Source organism: Rissa tridactyla, chromosome 3, assembly GCF_028500815.1.
Source record: "Rissa tridactyla isolate bRisTri1 chromosome 3, bRisTri1.patW.cur.20221130, whole genome shotgun sequence".
Classification (NCBI taxonomy): domain Eukaryota; kingdom Metazoa; phylum Chordata; class Aves; order Charadriiformes; family Laridae; genus Rissa; species Rissa tridactyla.
Genome location: NC_071468.1, coordinates 66,988,939 through 67,011,325, shown reverse-complemented (window position 1 = coordinate 67,011,325; position 22,387 = coordinate 66,988,939). Strand labels below are relative to the sequence as shown.

At 37.6% G+C, this 22,387-nt stretch overlaps 1 protein-coding gene across 5 annotated transcripts in view; it reads right to left on the bottom strand.

Moving 5' to 3' along the window:
* The window catches only part of ARHGAP18 (Rho GTPase activating protein 18), a 68,849-nt gene that overhangs the window by 7,653 nt on the left and 38,809 nt on the right, over positions 1-22,387 (bottom strand). For all 5 annotated transcript variants that reach the window (XM_054196216.1, XM_054196217.1, XM_054196218.1 and 2 more), the window contains 8 exons: positions 20,479-20,644; positions 17,613-17,704; positions 14,870-14,947; positions 11,933-12,092; positions 9,297-9,379; positions 7,865-8,071; positions 6,900-7,046; positions 1,119-1,243 (listed from right to left, as the gene is read on the bottom strand). In XM_054196216.1, the coding sequence (XP_054052191.1) occupies positions 1,119-1,243; positions 6,900-7,046; positions 7,865-8,071; positions 9,297-9,379; positions 11,933-12,092; positions 14,870-14,947; positions 17,613-17,704; positions 20,479-20,644 (1,058 nt within the window). The remainder of the gene's footprint in view (positions 1-1,118; positions 1,244-6,899; positions 7,047-7,864; positions 8,072-9,296; positions 9,380-11,932; positions 12,093-14,869; positions 14,948-17,612; positions 17,705-20,478; positions 20,645-22,387) is intronic.

Here is a 22,387-nt window from a genome sequence, read left to right as displayed (position 1 = left end):
AAGAGGCTGAGGGGAGACCTCATCACTCTCTACAACTACTTGAAAGGACACTGTAGAGAGGTTGGTGCTGGTCTCTTCTCACAGGTAATTAGTGATAGAACAAGAGGGAATGGATTCAAGCTGCAGCAAGGTAGGTTTAGACTGGACATTAGGAAAAAATTCTTCACAGAAAGAGTGGTCAGACACTGGAATAGGCTGCCCAGGGAGGTGATGGAGTCACCATCCCTGAATGTGTTTAAGACTCGTTTAGATGTGGTGTTAAGGGATATGTTGTAGGGGAGAACTTCGTAGAGTGGAGTTGATGGTTGGACTCGATGATCCCAAGGGTCTTTTCCAACCTAAATGATTCTATGATTCTATGAATAAAATCCCCATATTACAAAGGGATTCTATTATTCTCACTGCTTAATTATAATAATATATGCTAAAGCACAGCCAGAAAATAACTTTTTGTCAAAAGTGTAAACCTCCAAAAACAGCATTTAGGAAAAAGCAGCTTCTTACTCTCAACTAGTGTACCACATTATTGCTTTAGCATGAATAGTTATATATGATGCACTTGTGTGTTAAATACATGGGGGTTTTTGATAGGTCTATTCTGATTTCTTACTTTGCTCATATGTATAAAACATAATGTAAAAGCTTGATTAAAACTTCTCCCCTTCTAAATGGATTTGTATGACTCAAATGTAGCTTGCCTTTAAAATCACTGCACATCCAGGATATTTGCACATATTTATATCACAATACCTATACTGTTGCTACATATAAATGCTTTTTCTTTTTTTTCCAAATATTTTCTTTCTCTTTTCCTCATTCCTTTGTTTCCTAGACTTATCTTATTGGAGTTCCATTCTATCTTCTCCCCAGAAAGTTAAAAAAGTATTCTTCACCCATCAGATTAAATAGCAGTTAATTTTTTACTAACGGCACTCATGCATTCCTGAAGGCTTTGTGAGCTTTAATGACATCAGGTACACATATTCCAGTAGGCTAAATTCAGCCCAAAAGTTCATGAACTCACTTGGACTTAAAGTATTTTAAAACTTTTGTTCTTGATATAATATATGAAAAGCCACTTCTCCCAAAATGATAACAAAACAGAAATGTGTTTGTACCTTTTCTGGCTGAGAAACCTGGCTACTACATCACCGGCTTTCAGTTCTTCTGTCAGCTGTATTGCCATGGAAACTTTGGAAAGATGAGGTGCTTGCACCCGTATCACTCCCTGAGGAACATCAGCCTGCAAAGAAATAACAGTGTTGGAACAAAGCTGCTAGCGGCTGGCTTTGATGAGCTTCTCAAAATACAGTGTGGAATAAGTAACTTAGTAGTTAAGTACAGAGCGCTGTACTATCTACTACACTTCACTGCAGAAATATGATAACTACACACTAATTCAGCAAATTACATCAGACCTTCAAATCTCTTTTTAACAGCAGGGAGAACTTTAGAACAAAAGAACAGTAGTGTTTAATTATTTTTCAAAGATGTTAAGAATAACAATAACAATTACTGCTACATTAAGAACGCACTTTGGTTTGACAAGAAGCCTATGAGGTGGATATGGAAAAGACTTGCTGCAGGCATGAAAGCCAGGCAACCCCCCCTGCACCCCCCTAAAAACTTCCAGAAGAAACCTTTCCAGTTTCATTTAATCTGAATTTCATGCCAAAAAAAGAAATCACAAAGTATTCATGGGTCAGTCTACTTTAACTGACTCCTCTTTTCAAATATCATTTCCTTTTATAACAGATATTCACCACTACAGCTTTTTCTCCGTATTTTTTATTCTCTGGAATATATTCAGCTAGTCAACCTGCAGGTCTGACTACATAATGGATTTGTATTTTATTTCAACCCAAAAATCCTTGATGATGAATATCAATCATATTAGTTACAGAAAAGGAGGGCTCCTAAGGACAGTTCTTCTGTTCAACTTGCAGTACATGACATCTGAAGTTACAAAAGGCATAATTTATTTGTGAATAAGGTCCTAATTTCTGTTCCTGGAGATCTTGTGGTAATTTTTCTATTCGTATTACATTACCATTTACCCAAATGTACTCATTTTGATAGGACAAGAAAGATAAGAGTCTCAGTAGTCAAGGTTGATTATGACAGTTCATTCTCTTCTTCCCCCCCGTATTTACTGCAATTGTAAGGCTGAACATTTCTTCTTCCATAATCAATGAATAAATCTGGGCACCTGTGAATCTAGAATAGCTTCTCCGAAACCATCAGAGTTAAATGAATATAGAACAAGTATAAATGCGAGGAGAATCAGAAGCAAAGCTTCCTGAGAAAGCTTACTATAAAAGTGCTGAGCTACAGGAAGTAATTTTAACCAAGCAATCCTTCTATATCCAGTCTTATTATTTATTGATTTAAAAATACTAGGCATAATATCTAATTTCTAAAGCATTAAGAATCACTAAATTGAAAAGTTGCCTTGTAGTAATCATGGAATCAAAGCTTAGTAAGGTTGCAGTGGATCTCAAAGAGCAAATCCCTACATTTATCCCTAAATTTGTCAAATCTGTTCTTAAAGGTCTCCGCCTACGGAAACAATGGCTGCAGCCATCTGCTAGGAAGTTAATTGCTGCTCAAAAATCTTTTGTGTCTTTTCAAACTGTTGGGATCCTGGCAAAAAGAAAGGAAACTTTTAAAGATGACACGGTTATTTACAGATGTCCCTAACTGGTCTTTCATCAGATTCAGCACAGTCAATTTAAATTGGTTCTCATTTTTGTATACAATTCTGCATCACTTTGTCTCAGTTGATGTTAATGAAGTTTTTCCAACCTTCAGCTGCATAACAGGGTTTTTTCCTATACAGCGAGTATATGATAAATGATTTAAAAACCCTCTTTCTATGAGCATACGAGAGAAAGAACAAGAAATGTCCACAGAGCTGTGACATTACGGTCACAGATCAAACAGAATAATTACTTTGTTTATTCAGACAGAATCAGTATTACCTCCGCTAACGAATGCATTTTGCCACTTTCACGACCTGCATCTACAGAAGAACTCGTGCTCAGCCGCACAACATGTTCATGGTGCCTGACTACAGAGAGAACAGATACTGAGCATCCCCTAGCCCATTCACTGTGCAAGTTGTTGGGAAATAAAATGTGGCCATAAAACAGCTAGGAGCAGAGTCACAGAAGGACCTGTTCTCTGCACAGCACAGATCAAAACATCCAAGTTAGGGCTCCACATTACAACATACAAGCCAAGTACCTATAGGGTGACTGACAACGTGCTATTCAGCTTGCAAGTCCCTTCTCCTGCCTCACAGGCTCTCTCAGGATGAAGTTTACAATGATGAAGCCCCTGGCTGAGTTAGGTACTTACACACTTTAAAAACCTGAAAAGAAACATGTCCTTAGTTGATGGAAAATACAGTGGCCTGCAACATTTAGTCTGTAGCAGGCACAGCAGACATCTGTGAGGTACTCATCTTCTTTCAAATCCTCTCTTTTCAGAGGGACTTGAGTCTATATAGCACAAAAGAACCACAGGTGCTACGCTATAGGATCTGGGGTGGGTCTTTTCCAGATTCTCCTGTTCCATTTTGCATGACACACTTACAAATATTCATCAGGCTAGATGAAGAGAGGAATGCAGTGACTATGCAGTATTTTCACTAATGACTTAGATAACGGTATATAATATATACTTATTAAATGTGCAAATGATACCAAGCAGGAATGGGGCACGAGCGTTATGAAGAACAAAACAGGCCTTCAAAAGGATCTTGCTACATGGGAGACAAAGTCTGAAAGAACCGGGATATAGTTGTTCTCTTGGAACTGCAAGGTGTTGCACCTAGTTTGGGACAAACAGTTGTAAAATTATATAAAGATAAATTATTTAGCCGGTAGCAATTTTTTTTAGTAAATAATCTGGCATTGCAGTGGATAACGAATTCAGCAAGAGCCTGTAACATTATACTGTGAAAATTCAAACAGGTTATGCAAACAGAACAGCTATGGGATACAATGGTTATTCTAACCTGTATTAGATACCCAGTAGCATTGCGTTGTGCTGCTAACATGACTGCTCCTTTTTTTTTTTGGAACAATTGCAACATATAGAGGAATACAATGACAGATGGTACAAATTTGGCTATACTAGTAGGTAAATTTCCAGTCCTAAGGGCATCTTTCTTTCCCTGGCTAAAGCGTTATGCACCCCAACAGCAACATAAAGACTTAAATCCCTAACACAGACTTGGGGCCATAGGCATGCATAGGTATCCTGAAAACCAATTAACCTTCACGAGCCCTCTAATATTAACCCCTCTCAATTAACCGTCATGAGCCCTATAATATTAACCACTCTCAGCACTGTACAGAGATCTTGTCCAAAGTTTGCAGTAAATGCTATTTAACCTCTGTCTGAAAAGGGGAAATGTGATTGATACAGAGGCCTCATCAGAGATAAGATGCAATTTTATCAAAATAAGCTCACTGCCATTAAGATTGCAGATATTGAGATATTTCCGAAGAATATGGAAGGGACTCAAGCTCTGTCTATCTACGGCAATTGTGTGGGGTGCCACAGCAAATTGTAACTTTTACTTAGTTTTTATTCAGCTGCATGCAAGATAATTAACTCTCAAAAGTTTCATACAGGCTTCACTGGAATGGGGATTCACCACAAGTCTGGGTGCCTCAACTGGCCATCTCATAGTGGAAAGCCACTCAGGAACTGCACAGGAAAATTACCTCAATTTCAAATTAAGGCAGTATAAATTGAAATTTGGAGGTGAAAAAAAAAGCCAACACATTTTCCTTAAAGAATGAGACACTTTTTAAACTGAAAAATGTATAAAATTGTTATTCACAATGAAGTCTTATCAATTTGGGAATATGATCTTAAAAGCAATATGTTCTCAGGCACCTGAATGCTTCAAATAAGCACGAAGGATTTGTGAAAAGTTGTACTGTTTAATTTTGAAGAAAATCCCCACAGAATTCTAGGGCTTAAAGAAAATTCTTGAATAGTAACTTTACATTTACATTTGAGTAAGAATGTATTATATGAGACTTCAGCCCTAACTCCCCAGCAGATTAAAAAGGCATGTTTTACCCTAAAAGACCAACAGCACTGAATTACAAAAAAAATCCGATACCTGAAGTTGCAACAGCATTTGCCTATTTCAGTGTATTTGCTGTTATTTCTATGTTGAACAGGGGATGGCAGCATTATGTGTCATCTTATCATAACTCAGCTGACTTATATTCAAAGAATTCTTTTCTTATTAGACAGCGTAAAACAAATGTCAGTGTTTAGTTAGCTTTATTTTAAAATCGTATGTAAGTCCTCATTCTGTGTACAGATTCCTTCATATAGATAGATATCAAAGTAAGGCGAAGTGATGCCTGGGGAACTAATTAATTTTGGACATTAAGAGATGTGTCAAATACTGCATACAAAATGAGGTAGGAACACTGAAATATAAGCCTCCAGCAGATACCAGATGCAGTTGCCCAAAGGATCCAGCTATTTGCACATTCCAAAAAAAAAAAAAAAAAAAAAAGGCATACTTTCAAGATCAAACCAGGTAGACTTGAAGGGATATTATAGCATATTCATTTGCCATATTCTTTTTTTTGGCTTAATAGCTTAAAAAATGCCTTTATTAGCATATGACAACCCTTTTCTGTAACAGTTTGCCATACGCATATTTGATAAGAAAAACACACCATTCAGACTAATGCATTTTTACAAGCTACCACAAGATGTCTCTAACTCACCGGAATCTTCAATATGACTTCAGCCCACAAGGTGGTATTTTCATACCACCTAAATCTGATGTGTACCCAATTATGCTATCAGGATACACATATTTGGTGTTACCCGTTTACATATTTAAAATAACTTTGGAATCATGTATTTCAAATGCATTATAATTAAGACACCATATGTATAGGTTAATGAGCTTCAAAAAATCGTAATTACTAACTTCATTGAAATTGTAAATAAAAAGCAATTTCAAGGTACACGAGATATATTTTTGAAAAGTTTCCATGTCAGTGGGAACAGCTCAGTTAAAATATTTCTAAAGTACAGGGAAAATTAACACTATAATGCCCCAGGATTTTTATTTTTTTTCCCTGTAAAGGATGTGTGAAGAGTGTTACACTGAAACTCATGCCTTGACCTCACTAATGCATCTGGCAGAAGTCAATTACCTAATGGAGAGATACTGAACCGTAGATTATACACACAGGGCTAAATTGGGAGTAGACACTTGGACAAGAGCTGCACAAGAAGCAGTTTATCAGTTTTTTATATTTGTTTCATCCCTTGGGGTTTCTTGGAGTGTGCAGGTTGTGCATGCTCGAGCATGCTCCACTTTACAAGGAATAGTTTAAGATTCATTGAGGCAAAGAGTTCAGCGGTTTGGAAACTCCTGTATGAGGAAGAAGGATTAAATACTAGCTTTGTTTGCAAACACTATTAAATATCAAATAGTAAAATCTAGATACTTATTTTAAGTAAACACACGGTCTTCTGTAACATCCCGTAGGCAGCAATGCATCTAAACGTGCGTTCAGTAATACTGAGTGTTGTCACAACACTTGCTCCCTCTACAGATACAGACCTAATGTACTTTTGTTTCTGATGCTCAAATTGAAAAAAAACTGTGGGACATCATTTTTCAGAATAGAAATATTTTGAAAAATCTGGGAAAACAAACAAATAAACGGCTCAACTCTCTAAATGTGTCATGGTGGTAACCCATAAACTATGAAACCCATATTAACTTGCTATCTATTGAAATTTTCAGTTAAATAAATGTAGATATCCCCTCTTTTATATACATTTTTTCACTAGAGATTATAGTCTTATTAATAAAGTACTTCAAATATGTGTTTCCTTACATCATTAGGGGTCTTCTCCTGTTTCTCATGCTTTTCACGATCATATGCCATCTTTTTCAGAAGTTTCTTCATAGCTTTGTCCTTTTTCTCCTTCTTCTGTCTTTCAGTGTTTTGTTTTCTCACTTGGTTAACAATAAACTTAGGAATCTAGATTAATATAGATAGTAAGTATGAATATCTACATAATTTCCTTAAGTAACTAACTTATCAAAACTTAGTAAATTGACAGATTGTCAGGTAAGACTAAAAAAAAAATAGTATTTATTTCCAGTAATAATTAAAGATTCAAATAATCTAAAGCTATGAAACAATTTAAAAAACACTCCATTTGTGATGTAATATTCCATTCAGTAAGCTCTCAGGGGAAGAAAGGTGGAATCGTGCAGTGTTTTTACTTTCCTCAGCCAAAAAAATTCACTCAACGCTTGGTCTGTACAATGGTGATAATAACTTTTCCTCACATGCAGCAAAGGTCAAAATTGTTTTATAGTTGCTGATGGACAACAAAGCCCAAACTTCTCCAGTCTGTCTAATTTAGAGCTTTGCTTGAGACCATCACAAAATTCATGTTTTATCAAAACATATTTTATATAATATGAAGGTTGGCCCAAAAGTGAAATGGACTAAACCACTATGTTTCTTACTAATATCTCTAAGCAGAAAGGAATAAATTCCTCATAACAATGCATGCTGATAGGCCAAATACAAAGATCCTCCAAGGACTTATTTTTGAGTTCACATATGGTACATAGAATATTAAAACTCTGACCATCAGAGCTTAACTCTACCATAAGATGTAATGATTCTGCTTTGCTCCCATAAGAATTACCTATGAGCAAGAACCCAGCTGGATGGGGCCTGATCTGTTTCTAAATCATGAAAGTAAGTTCATATTATTCCTTTGTTCATATGCTTTGTTTGCAAAATGTATGATTTTTTTCCCCCCTCCTTAAGAATCCACTTACCGTCCAGAGAAGTTTTTGGTACTGAATCATAAAGCGCATGACATTTGCTGTTCCAGCTGCCATAACAAACTCGCTTTGTTCAATAGTCTTTGAGCCAAACCCATGAAACGTGAAAAGGTTTGGGGCCATCACCATCGCAACATTCTTTAACGTCATTTTATTTTTGTCTCGATGATCAATTACCCTTTGGAGGAATTCAAGCAGTACCTGAAATAACAGCAGAACTTAAGCTCAACTCTGCACATGAAAAAGTTACAAGTGAAACACGATGTTACATATTTTTGCAAAAAGCTCTTCATTCCTAATAAAACCACATTAAAAGCAATCAATAATAGGAAGTGTGGATAGGTTTGTTCGCATGACGGTAACGCAAGTTTTGTTTCCTTTAAGTAATGAAGTAAATCATTCTCATTATTTTTGTGGATAACCTTTTCAAAAGCAGTCAAGTGACTTCCAAGCCCTGCACAGTACGATATTTTTCAAAACCCTCGTTATGTAGGTGCATAAGTAGCACCCCACAGATGCTTTTGAAAACATTACTGTTGGCTTTTCTTAAATTGAAAGTGAACACAATAGTGCCAGCTGTCATAGTTACGGAAACATGGAGTGGCTAGTTCTGTAAGGTAAGCGATTAATGAGTAAACTACTGCATTGTGAATGACAGGTAGCCTGGTAGAAACTGACAATCTTCAATTAATTCAGTTCCAGGTATTTTTAACTCAACTCAGGAGCCCTCCTGACTGCTTCCACCCAGTAAATAAACTCAAAAAGAAAGTCATGTTTAAACAATAAGACCTAATAGTATTTTTTGCCTGTAATAGATGTTCTGCATCCTACACAAATCCTGTAAATTCATTTTTCATTGTAGCAATTTTAATAGTAAGCATATTCTGAAAAAGATTAATAGCTTTGCTACAAAAGGATAAGCCCAAATTGGAAGACTCCATGTAACGTGCTGCAAATACCAATAGGAAGTGTAAATTTAGAGTTTATTGAGAGTAGAAACAAACAGCACAGAGAAAAGTGGAGAATAAAAATGAAGAGCTAAACTCATTCCATAAAAGCGAACTCTCATTCATAGTATCCTAACACTGTTTATTTTTTGCATTGGAAGATTGGACTGCTGCTGCAAAAAAAGGAACAAAACTTGTAAGAGAAAAGGTCGCTCACTGGGAGATTATTATTGTAATCTCCTGGAAAAATTTCAAGTCACATTCTTAAAAGTCATTTGGGAGGAATTAGGGTCCTAAGTTGTTAGTTGTTTGGTTTTTTTCCTGAAGTTCTGTGAAATACAAAAAAAAGAAAGAATCACTAGTTTCAGCATTAACTTTGAACTGAAAAAAGTATATTAAAAGACAACAGCATTCGTTACAGTGGATTCACAGAAACAGACAAAATATTTGTGCAGGAAAAAAGCATTAGCAATTCTAACCTTCAGAGTGTCTCTGTTTGCTTCAGGTAGAAGGAGAACCAAAAGATTCAAGGCCTGCAGTTGCTGTTTCTTCGTTGGAAGATCTGCCAGTGAAGGACATGAACCTCAGTATTTTAAAATTGTCATTTGTTCTCTTCAGAAAGCATGATTTTAAAGTGGAAACTTCTTGCAAAATACTGAACACGTACACTTGGCTAATTGTCATCGTATGACAAAGGACCTGCAGATCCTCGCTTTCTGATACTCATTTCCAAACGTTCTTTTAGGATTCAGTTGCTGTATGACTCAGCAGTCTTCTGGCAGTATTTTCTAGATGCCTTGTGATTCTTTATTTTGCAATGTTACACGAAAAAACAGTCAGCTAACGGTTCCTCCCTTTTTGAGCCTGTGCCCCAACATATGAAAGGGTACATTCAAAACTGCTTTCACAGTTTCTCTGATTGCCTTAACAGTTGCATGATCTCCCAAGTCACCCACGCAGAAGGAATTCCACGTGTTGCTGAACAAGGCAGGTCTCCAGTGACATAAGCAGCAGCAGCTGCAATGGCAAACCAGCCGGGATAAAGCCAAGAGCAGAGCAGCTTCACACGTACGTACAGCAGTGAGTGCCGTACCAAATGTGGCAAGCTGTCATTAAAGAACAGTGACGTTGGGTCTGCCTTTTACCCAGTTGCTCAGTGGTGAATTTGAAATTGCTCATTCACCCAAGATGCAGGTCGAATGCACCCCTGCACTCCTCCACCTCCTAGAAGAGCTCCTACGTTCTGGCAGCGTTGAGCAGCAGAAAGCCCCAACCCTCTCATGTTTGTCACTTGTGATAAACTTCATCCTGTCATGCCTTAGAGGACATGCTCTGGCAAGTCTTCTCAGCAGATTCCTAACGAATCAGGCCATACATAAAACAAGTGAACTTAACATGGTTTTAGCACACTATTTCAAAATTCAACAGGGCTGTTCTTGTGCCTCCTGCTGGGATTCCAACTAAACTGCTATTTCAAATACGTTTCATCCAAATCAGTTTGGAAGACGCCAAAAAAAAAAAAACCCAAAAAAACCCAGTTCATCGCTGAAGTAAAAAAAACCCCTTTCTGACTACCATAATAAAAACTAAGGGTCTAATAACCAAGCGACAAATTATATAGCCATTTAAAACATGCAAGTAGTGATAACACTGTATCTACCCGCTCTAGGAAGACAAACATTCAAAGTAAGGCTTAAATTTAGTTCCAAAACACCATGCCACAATGCTCAAAAAGGGATGAGAATCAGCCTTGTCCTAGGAAAATAAACAAAAATAAAATTGCAAAACAATTTCATTACTTAAATCAAGGGTTTCTGTCTGTTCACCTAAATAACAATTGCATTTTAGTTGTTTGAACTACTCAAATTAATAAATTTGTTTAAATAAGGTTGTTTAAATATTTAATTCTAACCACACTACTTAGTCATGGTAACATGAAAAACACTAATTACTGTCACAAAGACAGCCCTTTTTCCTCTAACATTTAATCTTACTACATGCAACCAACAGGACAGGCAGACAATTTAAACAATGGAAGACTGTGAAGTGCTATGTCTGTTTTGCATCAAGTCCTTTGGTTCAATGTAGAAAGTGTTTTGGATTCTGGCACCTGAGTATTTTCTGGGGTTAGTAAAACCACAGAAGCCTTCAGACAGCTCAGGAGCAGCAAGCAGAAACCCTCCTGGCTCCAATCACTACCCAGTAAATGGAACAACCTTGAGGAGCTGTTTGCTGCCAGCATCATTTGAAAGCGCTCTGGCCAGCTTTAACTTGCCACTCAGTACTGCAAAATCAACACCACTCTGTAGCAGGCCTAAGCACCAGCCCCCTGCTCCCACCAACTTAATGGCCTTGAAAGGCAGCTCACAACCCAGAGACTGACACAGCCCACAGTTGTTGAGAATATTTGTTTGTCTGCCTGTCCATGGGAATCCCCCTCATTCCCTTAGGAATGAGCCACCACTCTGCCTGCAGATAAGGGGAATACATTTTTCTGAAACTTGTACTCCTGTGTTGGCTGTGGAGTTAATGTATGTGAGTTCTCACTCCTGATTCATTATTACGAAGCCACTCTCTTTCAGTTACAGCTGGTATATTTGCTGTCTTGGTGACCAGCTGGCAAGGAGGACATTTTCACAGGAACTTGCTGATCTCAAGGGATCAGGGATGATCAGCAGTTCTGACTATTCTGCTCTAACTTTTCCTGTTTTAAATGGATACAATACCCTAAACAGTAAAAATTACCATTTGTTAGATTTTGTGCAGAACCACTGTACCTTTGCTGTTGTTTTCTTTTGAAGCAAATATTGTTTATAAACTGATACTATCATACACAATTTCCTTATAACCCATCTATAGCTCCTAATGACTATCAGAAACATCTTATCAGAAAGTGGCAGTGTGCTTTCATTTTATGTATAAACTATTAAAATAGATGTTACATGAAAAATGTTATTCGTACATTAGCAAAAATATGCCCAGTCTTTTCTCAGGAGAAGTCATATTGTTATTATTCAATTTGTTTTTCCGTTTCACATATGGCAAAGAGACAAAGAGGCACTTCTCTGCACTAGTATCAATTCTTTGCAGCTGAGACAGAAAGGACACTACTCACTCTGCACATCTTGGAAAGCTTTGAGATATTCTACAGTGAGGAGTGGCTGAGGCAGTTCACGGATGAAGAGTTTTAAAAGACTTGCTGCATCATGTTGCTTTACATTTTCCCAGTTGAAAGTCCCTTCATAAAATTTTGCTTCCAGTTCCTGGCAAAGACTCTGAAAGGCAGTAGATACAGAGAGCACCAATAACACTTGGCTGCTGGAAGTCATGCATTATACACACAGCAATACTTTCCATACTTTGAAAGGGAGAAAAAAAGGGACATCTGAAGTATCACCTAACTCCAGCTGCCAGTGATTTTTTGCTACAAAAAGATAAATTGGGGATCAGAAGCACCGCAAGCAAACACATAGTAATAGGCAGCAGACGGCCAAATCATACAGGAAGAAATCCTATGGACCTGCCTCAGGACCATATGGAATATACTATAAGAACCAGATATCATACTAATTCATGTAAGAGTTATGACTTCCCCTCCCCCAAAATATTAAGACATGGCTGATATACATAGCAATTCTCAAACTACTACCAACGGGTGTTGCTGTAATGCATGGCCATTTTCATAAACAAATACAGCAATTATGCATGTTGACACACAGTTTCCTATCAAAACATACACTAAGGTGAGGCTGGTTCTCTTTTTAAAACACAGGGAAAAGATTTGTGTGACTGGTTAGTTGGATGTTTTGCCATCTACAGGGAACCCCATGCCGCTGGGCACATACAGCATTGCCTAGCACTGGATGTCAAACATGCCCCCTATGGAAGGGGACTGTACTGCGAAACATGGAAGTTACGCAGCAGAGAAAACAGCACTAAAAGTCTCAGTGATACCTCATAACTCTGTGGTTGGGAAAGGGCAGGATACTGCTGGCAGCGGACATTACCATATTCCTAACCTGCTCCCACGGCAGCGTTATTATTGGGCTTCCAGAGGTGTACGAATGGGAACATGCTGCAAAGACTGAGTCCTCCTTAGTCTCCTATTAAGCATCAGTCCCAGCCTTGCACCCACTTCATTTATTTCCCAGTCTGGCAGAGTGGGAAGCGGCCTCAGTATAGGTCCGGTGGCCCTGAGGCACGCCTCACAAATACCTCCCTTCCTCTTGCTTCAGTTCTTCCAGACAGAAAAGGACAGATACACTGGCTTATTTCGTAAAGTATGTGAGACGAAATAAGGGGAAGTGCTAAGGAAAAATACGGCCTTAATTATTTATCTGGTCAAGAAGGACACATTGGATAGAGGTTACTAGATACATTTTTTAGATACCGTTCTTATTAAATTTAACTTTGTCCGAATGGAAAATGGATCTATTTCCAAAGAAAATGTGGACACTTAGATTGATATAAAAGTTGGATGTTCTCAACTGTACTCCAGAGAGATCTTCTGTCTCCACTGATTACTTAGGGGGTTCAAAGGTGCAAAGATCCTAACTTATATGTCTAAAGTCATGTGGGTATGATTTCCTGCTCATCAACAAAAGCAAGCTTTAGAAATAAAGATAAAAGTTCTCCCCCTGAGTCTCATCAGGTCCTCCATCCACATTCTTAACAAATCACTGTGGCAAATGCAGTATTAAACATCTAGATAAAATGTCAGCTATGCATCCTAATGCACCAATGCTTAGATTTTAAAGTAAATGGGGCATATGCAATGCATTTTTTTAATAATAACTCCAAAAATCTACAGAATAAGATAGCAAAATATTTTTCTTGAGATTATCTGTGTCTTATTATGAAACTACACAATTAGGAAAATATTTTCTTTTTCTGTAGGAGAAAAAAGTTTAAGAAAATTAAGAGAAACCATCAGTCATGTAGTATGCTAAATTCTTTGTTTTTCTATAAAATTTTCTATTTGAATAAGTAAAGGAACTTAACATCTTTGCTAACAAAACAATTACTTAATTCAAAGAAGCAGCTCCTGCAAATAAAGAGGTAAAAGATTAATGAAAGTCAAATAGTGAATGATTCCCTGCCTGCGAAATTGTATTAAACTGATAAAATCAAAGAATAAACAAATAAAAAAAATCACTCCAAAATTATTCCAGTATGCAGAACTCATGAAAAGTGGAAAATAAAGAATGGAGGAAAATTGTAAAAAAAAAAAAAATCATCTTAGTTACTGGTAAATAAACAAAGCCAATTTCCATAATATTCCCTTCTTTCAGTTGTTTCTAATGAACCAGCTGCTGGACCGAGTTCTACACGACAGAGGCTGGCAGACGTCTTTGGACAGCTGAATCCACTTAAATGGTCCTTTCTGTTTAGAATTTAAGGCCAGTTCAGACCATCTTTTTAACACATTGACTTTTGGCGTGAATCATACTGTGTATTTAGTTTCCTGCATTACGGCAAATACTGGGAAAGAGTCCGCATGCAATTGGCACTTGCTCTGCAAAGTGTCGGTGTGTATGAACGTGCCTAACAAGATTGTGCTTAGCAAGCTGAGTAGTTATATTGCCGTTCATAAAAATAAATGTGAGAGGTTCTTCAGTGCATGCTGGCTACCTTGCCCTGTAACACAGGTTAAGTCTAGCTATTAAAATAGGCTCACAATGCCAGAGAAAAGCTTCCTCCTGGGGTAGAAAGACTACGTATAAACTGCTCAGATGATTCAACTGGTTCAGGGAAAAAGCAAAAGGCTGGAAAGCTCATGCCAAGAATTAACAAGATTTTGGCACAATTGAATTTGAAACGTAGCCTTGACTTCCCTTCAAACTCAAACTCCAGCCTTCTCCCCAAAACTACCCTGGATGAAACCATCACCTTCTTGGCTAATATAACTCAGTTTTCTTTGTGAAGAGATTTTGCTTTCTGTTTTTGAAAATTTTCAGAACACCCTGGTATTAAAATATATTTCCACAACACAATAAAATCAGTAAGCGGAGGTAGGTTTTTGGGGATATTGAGGATTTGTGCAACAATTTACCTTTACTCTTGTTGCAACTCCTGGTATTCTGAGAAGTCCTTCTGTTTCCAGAGTTGCTTCTTCTATCTGGGCAATCAGCTGTCAAACACAAAGCAAACTGCATGAATGAAGATGCCAATTAAAAATTACTGGTAGATAGTTCTGATATACTAGAGCCTTTATGTATGCATGTGTGTGTATGCACGCATTTGTGCACGCACATATGTAACAAGTAGACACACAAACACAGTTTACAAATGTATTACAGTTGTTATAGATGTAGAAAAAAAATATCTTAACATGGCTCCTACCTATTATGGACACGATTAAAGAAGAAAGACACGATTGTCTAAAACTGTATCTTTATAGAGACTGAAGCGTTTTTTTTCCACAACTACTGTCTTCAAAAATAAATCTCAATTATTACCCTTGTTAAAGTGTCTCTGAATCAAAACAATTAAGGTAACATTAGTGATACAGTACTAACTTTCTCACAAATACTCTTCTTTACAACTTTACCAGAGAAGACCTAAGCACTTTTAAGCTTTAAGGAAGCTTCAATTTTGCAAATCCTGGTATTCTCCTAACAAACTCAGCAGTTTGCAATCCTTCACGTGGCTTAGATAAATTAGTAGAAATTCTATACAAGTACTTAAAACACATATCATGAATTCTGTTTCTTTAAAAGATATGCCTAGAAGCATTCACTGAAGTGTGGATCTAAGAGTAGTCAAAAGAAATTTGTAAACGTCAAAAGCTGATGACATCATTTTAGCACAAATGGTTCTCACAATGTTTAACCAGGGCAGTGCCTTTGTTACATACCTTCCTGTGCCAGCTCTTGAGTAAGAAAAATTATGCAACACAGTTGTGCTTCCTCCAGTTACAGAAATTAAAATACCACCGTATTTATGTGACTGATAAATGCCACCAAAAAAAGTCGGACAAAAACAGCCACAAAGTTAGTAAACAGTACTAAAGGTATATTGTACCCGGGTATATTTTCCTTAGTTAATTAAAAAAAAAAAAAAAGTGCTAACTGGCCGCATCCAACTCTCACTGTACCCGGCTTACACCAGAGCAGTGACTGCCACTCTCATCTGTTGGACATAAAGATGCCGTGGGCATGTTGTGTGATTTGCCACCGTCCCCACGTCTAGGGAGAGGTAAGGTCTGGTGGCACTGCCAGCGGCCTTGACTCCTTCGCGCACACTCACGCTCAAGTGCCCCCTTGGCAGGCAGCAAGAGGTGCCCACTGGCCACCACCAGCCTCCTACTACAGCAAATTCCCTCTTCATCGCTATCAGGGCTGCTCTGCATGGCTTCATTAGCAGGCCAGACACCCAAATTACTACCAGCAGAAAATTCTGGTGGAGTTACATGGATCGATAACACCCTCAGATTTTCAAGTCAAAAACCCCCTAGGCTAAATTATGTCATTATTTTTAACCACAACTCCTCAATGAAATAATAACTAGGTGTATTTTTTAATAAAAGTTGTTTGGTTTTTTTTTTAATTAAGCAACCTTCCTATTAGCTTTGTTTGTTTAATTTTAGTGATAACCAAGGTACATTCAAAAAGCAGCAGGCACAAAAACATTCTTTCTTGCACTTTACATAAATCCCCTTTATTCTTGGAAAGCATGTGCTGTAGAGAACAGGCAGAAGAAATGGGAAACTTTTTATTTTCATATTCTCATTTAAAGAAAAACTGTATTCCAAATGACGTCAGCACCTTGCAAAACATATGACATCTATAAGCTAGAAATGTTTATGTAGAATTTTCTTCCTGAAGAACTATGCTTACTATGTTGCTAGGATAGCACAGTGATCAATCATTTTTTGTCATTTGATTTCTTTTTTTCTAGATAGCATCTTTCCCAGAAATGCATTTTTATGATCCCGAGGAAGTAATTTCTGGCCTGAATGTCACAGCATTAGTTTTGAGAGACTGATGCAAAACTACTTTGAGTTTTCTGTTTCTTGAAAAATAACTTAACAAGCGGGTCCCCAAACCTACTGAAATGGTGATGACACAGCACTGAGTTTCTCTCAGTGTTAGGTCAGGTCCACACACCGTGGTCTCTCCCTTCTCATGCAATGAGACCTGCTATGTATGGGCAGTAAATCCAGCGTCTCCATCATCTTTCCCATTACCATAACACGATACAGGCCGAAGCATACCCCCATGTACTAAAGCAACAAATCTTCTGGAAAAGTGCTGCTGACACCGCCAGAGGCAGTGATCCAGCCTGATTCCCACCCCCTAGCCACCTGCCTTGTGTCCCAAATCACTTCTGAAAGAATAAAACCACTTCCTAGAAAGGTAGGTTCAGCCTGTGGGCCAGGGATGGAGAATTTCTACAGAGTTTCAAGTATTTGCTCTGAAAAAAACAGAGGGCAGCCTTATTGATAATGGAAGTTACACCATCTTTAGGAAATGGAATTTGGGTCCAGTGGGTTCTTACACTGTCTGTCAGTTTTCACAGGCAAGTTTTCACAAGTAAACTTGCCTAAATCATGGAGACCAGTTGTAACAAAAACTGAAGTTTATTCCTTTAACTCAAAATATGCCTGATACAAAGCAAAGTATACCATTTACTGAATTAGTAAGTAAATCTGCAAATAAAAGTTACAATAACTTTGATTGATTAGAGTAATATACTGAAAACTGTGCTAAAAGAAGCAAACAAATCCAGGATAAAATGTTATTTGTTTGTCATTTGCAGGTATGTAACAATTTGACTTGATCGTGCCTATTTACCTTTTGAAAAATCAGTGGGATCTTGGTTCCTGGCACCTTCTTCTGATCCTGTTCCAGTAAAACTGACAGTGGCACACCAAACAAGCCAGAGTCTGAAGAATAAAGCAAAAGAAACTGAGATATTATCCACATCTGTTCCAGTACATGTGATAATGGCATAAAATCACATTTTTGAAGCAATAACCTTATTCAATACATTCAGAGCTATCGACCTTTCGTTCAAAGTGTTTGAATGTCTTCATCAATCAAGTTATTACACAAAGCATTCTGGCTAAAAGGATTCATTCATCTCTTCCTTCGACCATAAATCAGGAGTCTTCTGTTTAGACATCAAATTACCATCCACATATTCTGCAGTACAGTGAAGCAAACTGCATAAATGAACCATCTGCGTGGTTCTGGTTTGCACAATGGGTGTGATGATGACCCTGAAATGCAGATCTTCATCGCTCAATGCAAGTTGTGATTGTTAAGATGCAAATGGCATGAGTGAAATATCCAGAAATTTGGCTACTAAAATAAGACAGATGTAATTACCACCCAGAGTTATTCTGAACACTCTTATCAGGGTTTTGAAAGAAGAGCTTTTCAACCCCTGTGCTTTGTTTTGTACAACACCATCAGGATAGCAAGATCACCATCTTGTCAATGGTCTTTTGCTTTTCTTTTCTTTTTTTAAATAAAAGCAAAAGTACAGTTAAGTCTTGGTTAGAAAATAGCCTTCAAAATAGTGCCAAGACAATGCAAATTAAAAAAAAAAAATAGAATCTAGTCTCAGTTAATCTAGCCCTGATGCAAAACTAGCCTTAGTCTTCAAGTAAATGGGACTCCCATGTGTTTATGGCCCAGCTGATTAGAAGTGAATGACAACTAAAAGAGAGGTATACTAAGTAACGACTAACCCAAATGTGGCTGTCATAGAACTTCTCCATCTGAAGTACTGATAATTGCTGTATGTGCATTTTTTCTGAAACAGCATATAACACTACATGTAGCTAAAAACTCCTGCTTTGTATGATGCCATGCCAATATTGAGCAGAGAACAGCTGTAATTACTGAAACGATGTCAGTCCTCAAGGGAATGTCAAAGGGGGATACGTGTCAAAGAAATATCAGTTTTGGTGCCAAATCAGGGAGTTCTTGTATCTCTACCAGCATTAAAAGTCTGCCTATAAAATACGTAGGCCAATATCCATACCCCATAGTTTTATCATCTCGAAGATCTTGTCAATAATAAAAGTTTCTACTGAGATGATGTTGGAGAAACGAACTGTAGGAGGTCAAGAGAAAGGCAGGGCTGGGCACAGCACAGCATTCCCCAGCATTATGTTTTCATCATCTTTACCTACTCAAGCACAAAGAGGAACAGCCAATAGATCCACAGTTGTATGAATTAATTGGCCAAACAACACCTCAGGAGTGAAGAGGTGAGGGTCAGGCAGAGCAACAAGGCACTGAAGGCATTACATGGAAAAGCAGATTTGTTTGGCAGAAAGGGTGACATGTCGTTGTCTATTTTGTACACATTTCTATGAGTCTAGTTCATCTTTTTTAACTTTTAAGAAAGTTTTAAATCAATTCAAAGTTTTTCATGAATGCCTGTCATTCAGATAATAACGCTATGAGTGAAATTCAATTAAAAATTTGGTAAGAAGAATTAATTAAAACCAAGACCCAAAATACAAGAGAAGAAAGTGCTTTGTCTCTGTTTATTAGTGAAAGCACAAGCACTTCTGCAAGAAGAAAATGCATTTAAGGGATCAAGGTCTCACAGATGTTTTTGTGTATGCCTTTTGCATTTAAAAAGTTATTTTCTACTACTGTAAAGTGAAGAATACATTCTGAAGAATCTATTGTACCTTGTTGTATATCTCTCAACCCTCTCTGTTGCTTTCAATTATTTAAAGTGAGCTGTCACATTCACTGAACCTTGACAACAGGGTTTTGGTCAAAGCAGGCTTGTTATTAACTGGTAACACATTTCAATCTTTTGTAAAGAACTTAGCAGAAAGCAGAAATAGAGAAAACACACAGAGCACTGAAAACTTCTAGCATCTTGAAATTGGTTTCCATGTGTCCTATGTTGCCAAGAAAAGCACTGTGATTATACATATGCTCCAAGGGCTTACAGAGCAAAATGACCTGTTACATCTATCTCGACATCCTCTGCAACAGCCCAGATCTTCCACTTAATATGATGCCATTCCACACAAACATTGAATTATGTCCTGAGTAAATACTGGATGGGCAAGCATGCATACATATGACATAGAAATCATCCATGTGATACAGGAAAGTTTGTACCACACAGAAGAGGAAAACAGGTGACACATGCTCCCAGCATTTCCAGTCACGGGCAACGTAAGCAAAAAAGTCAGGTAGAATCACAGAACCATAGCATTATTTGGGTTAGAAAAGACCTTTAAGATCATTGAGTCCAACCATAAGAGCAGCACAGTACCTACCTTCAGGAAAGCAGGAAAAGAATACCCGCAAAAAGCACATACCACGTGCCGTCCCAGGAAATATATCAACACATACAAGTTTCTGTGAAGCAATTCTTCCTGCACAGCACACTGCTAAGATAGTTTCCCCTTCTTCACTCCTTGGTGTATCTGCTCAGTGACTGACCTGAGTTTTAACTTTAAACAAAGAGCACAGTCCTGTAGCTGGAGTGATTATGTGCATGTACTTGCTTAAAGTGTGCCCTGAGTTTAAGATGTATAATTAAATACCGCTCAGGACCTATGTTACTATGTATATACTAATATAAGTTTTCTGATGGAAAATCATAAAGAACTGGATACATTTGTTTTACTGGATTAAACCAGACCCATTTGGTTCAGAATATGAAACACCAACTCACCTTTGGTTTTTATTTTTACAGCTTTTTGCTGCTTGAATTCTGTCCCAAGTATGTCATAGAGCGCAGTTAATTCAATCAGTGCTAAAGAATAGACTTTCTTCATGTCCTGAGGGGCCAGATCACCAATCTTTGTGGTACCTGTTTTGTCCTTCGGCAGCCTGAAATTCTAAAAGCAGAGATTTGCAGCAGAGTGAATAATCCAAGTCATAACAAATTATTTAGCTCAAAGGCTGTGCTTCCTTCAGAGCACAACCTTTCATCGTGAAGCCTGCTGTTACTGACTAAATCACAGAACACCCCAAATAGGTTAAAAAGCAGATGATATTAAAATCATCAGAGGATTTAGGTTTCTAGTGACTTCTGGAGGTCATCTAATTCAACTGCAGGCTCAAAGCAAGGCTAAATTCAAAGCCTGATCGGGTTGGTTGTTGTGTTGCCCAACTGAATTCTGAGAACTCCAAATAACCTCTGTGGGCACTCAGTGCTTAATGCTCTCATGGGGACTTTTTTTACTTTGCAAAACATAATTTCCCCTGTAGTAACTTGTGCCCATTGCCTCTTGTCCTTTCACTATGCACCTCCAACAAGAGTCTGGCTTTGTCCTGCTTGTAACCACCTCCCACCCCCGACACCGCCACCTTCTGCATCCTTTTGCAGTTTATAGCGGTGGAAATGGCTGTCCGTGAACAATCCCATGCATGTACAACTGGGATACAAATCCCCCTGCACTTATGCACATAAAATAACATATTTGGCTGCCATACTATAATAATAAAGGGTTTCCCTTCTTAGGGAAGGGGGGTCCTTATTTATGGCAGATGAATTGGTGGTTATGGCACATGACAAAAAGGGCACAAACCAAAACATAAACATAATTTATAAATTGAAGATAAATAGTCAGTTTCCTGCCTTGAGGTTTCATTGACTTGCACAAACATCTATTTTTAAAAATAACTGCCAAAGGCAAAGGTGCAACAAATAAAAATTGTAGATTTAAATAGGTAACTCACTTCCTTTTCCTATCATTTTGCCATTCTTTTCATCATTGAAGGAGAAATTCCATAGCCATATCTTTAAGTAATCTTTAATAAGCCTAACTGAAAGTTTAGCTAATGTATGTATTATGCATATATACAGAAGTAAATTAGAGTATAGCTATTGTCTCCTTCTTACAGGCTGCATTAGAGAAACATGACTCAAACACTTTAGAATCCATTTCTAAATATCCATTAGTGTCTGGTTTATAATGTTTAAACTAGGATACAGGGGGTGATTGCTATTTGAAGAACTGCATGTGTCCTTATCTAAATTAAGTGTTTGAAGAACTGTGAAACATTATTACTTCAGACACTATGTTTACTCAGACACGTTTGTATACACTGCTAGGAAAAAAAAAATGTTTTTCACACCAGTCATTAGTTTACAGGTCACGCTAAACTGCATGTTCATGAACTGTTAGGTAGAAAGAGATCCCCAAAGAGATGCTTGAGGATCAACAAAAAAATGCATTGGAGGATCTTCTTTTGTATTTACTTGGATTCATTCAGAATGAGCCTTTTTTAATTAAGAGTTGGAGTGTAAAACTGAGCACAAACCCGTAATTTCCTCCCATTTGACTTTAGACTTCCATAGAAGTCAGATTATAGATCATTCTGTTCTTCATTCTCATGCCTCATCTACCTGCATTGGAAAACAAGGTTTCTACAGGCATCTACCAACCCTTTTTAAATGGCAACAGAGATTTTTGTTACGCAGGCAAGGCATCTCATCTCAGATACAGGAAAAGGGGCTGTAAACAAATGAAGCAAGGACACAATTTGTGTACAACTACCATCAAGCCACTATTCCAGATTACTATTACCAGTCCGTTATTGCTTAGACATAAAGTGCATTTTCCCAGACAGACAAT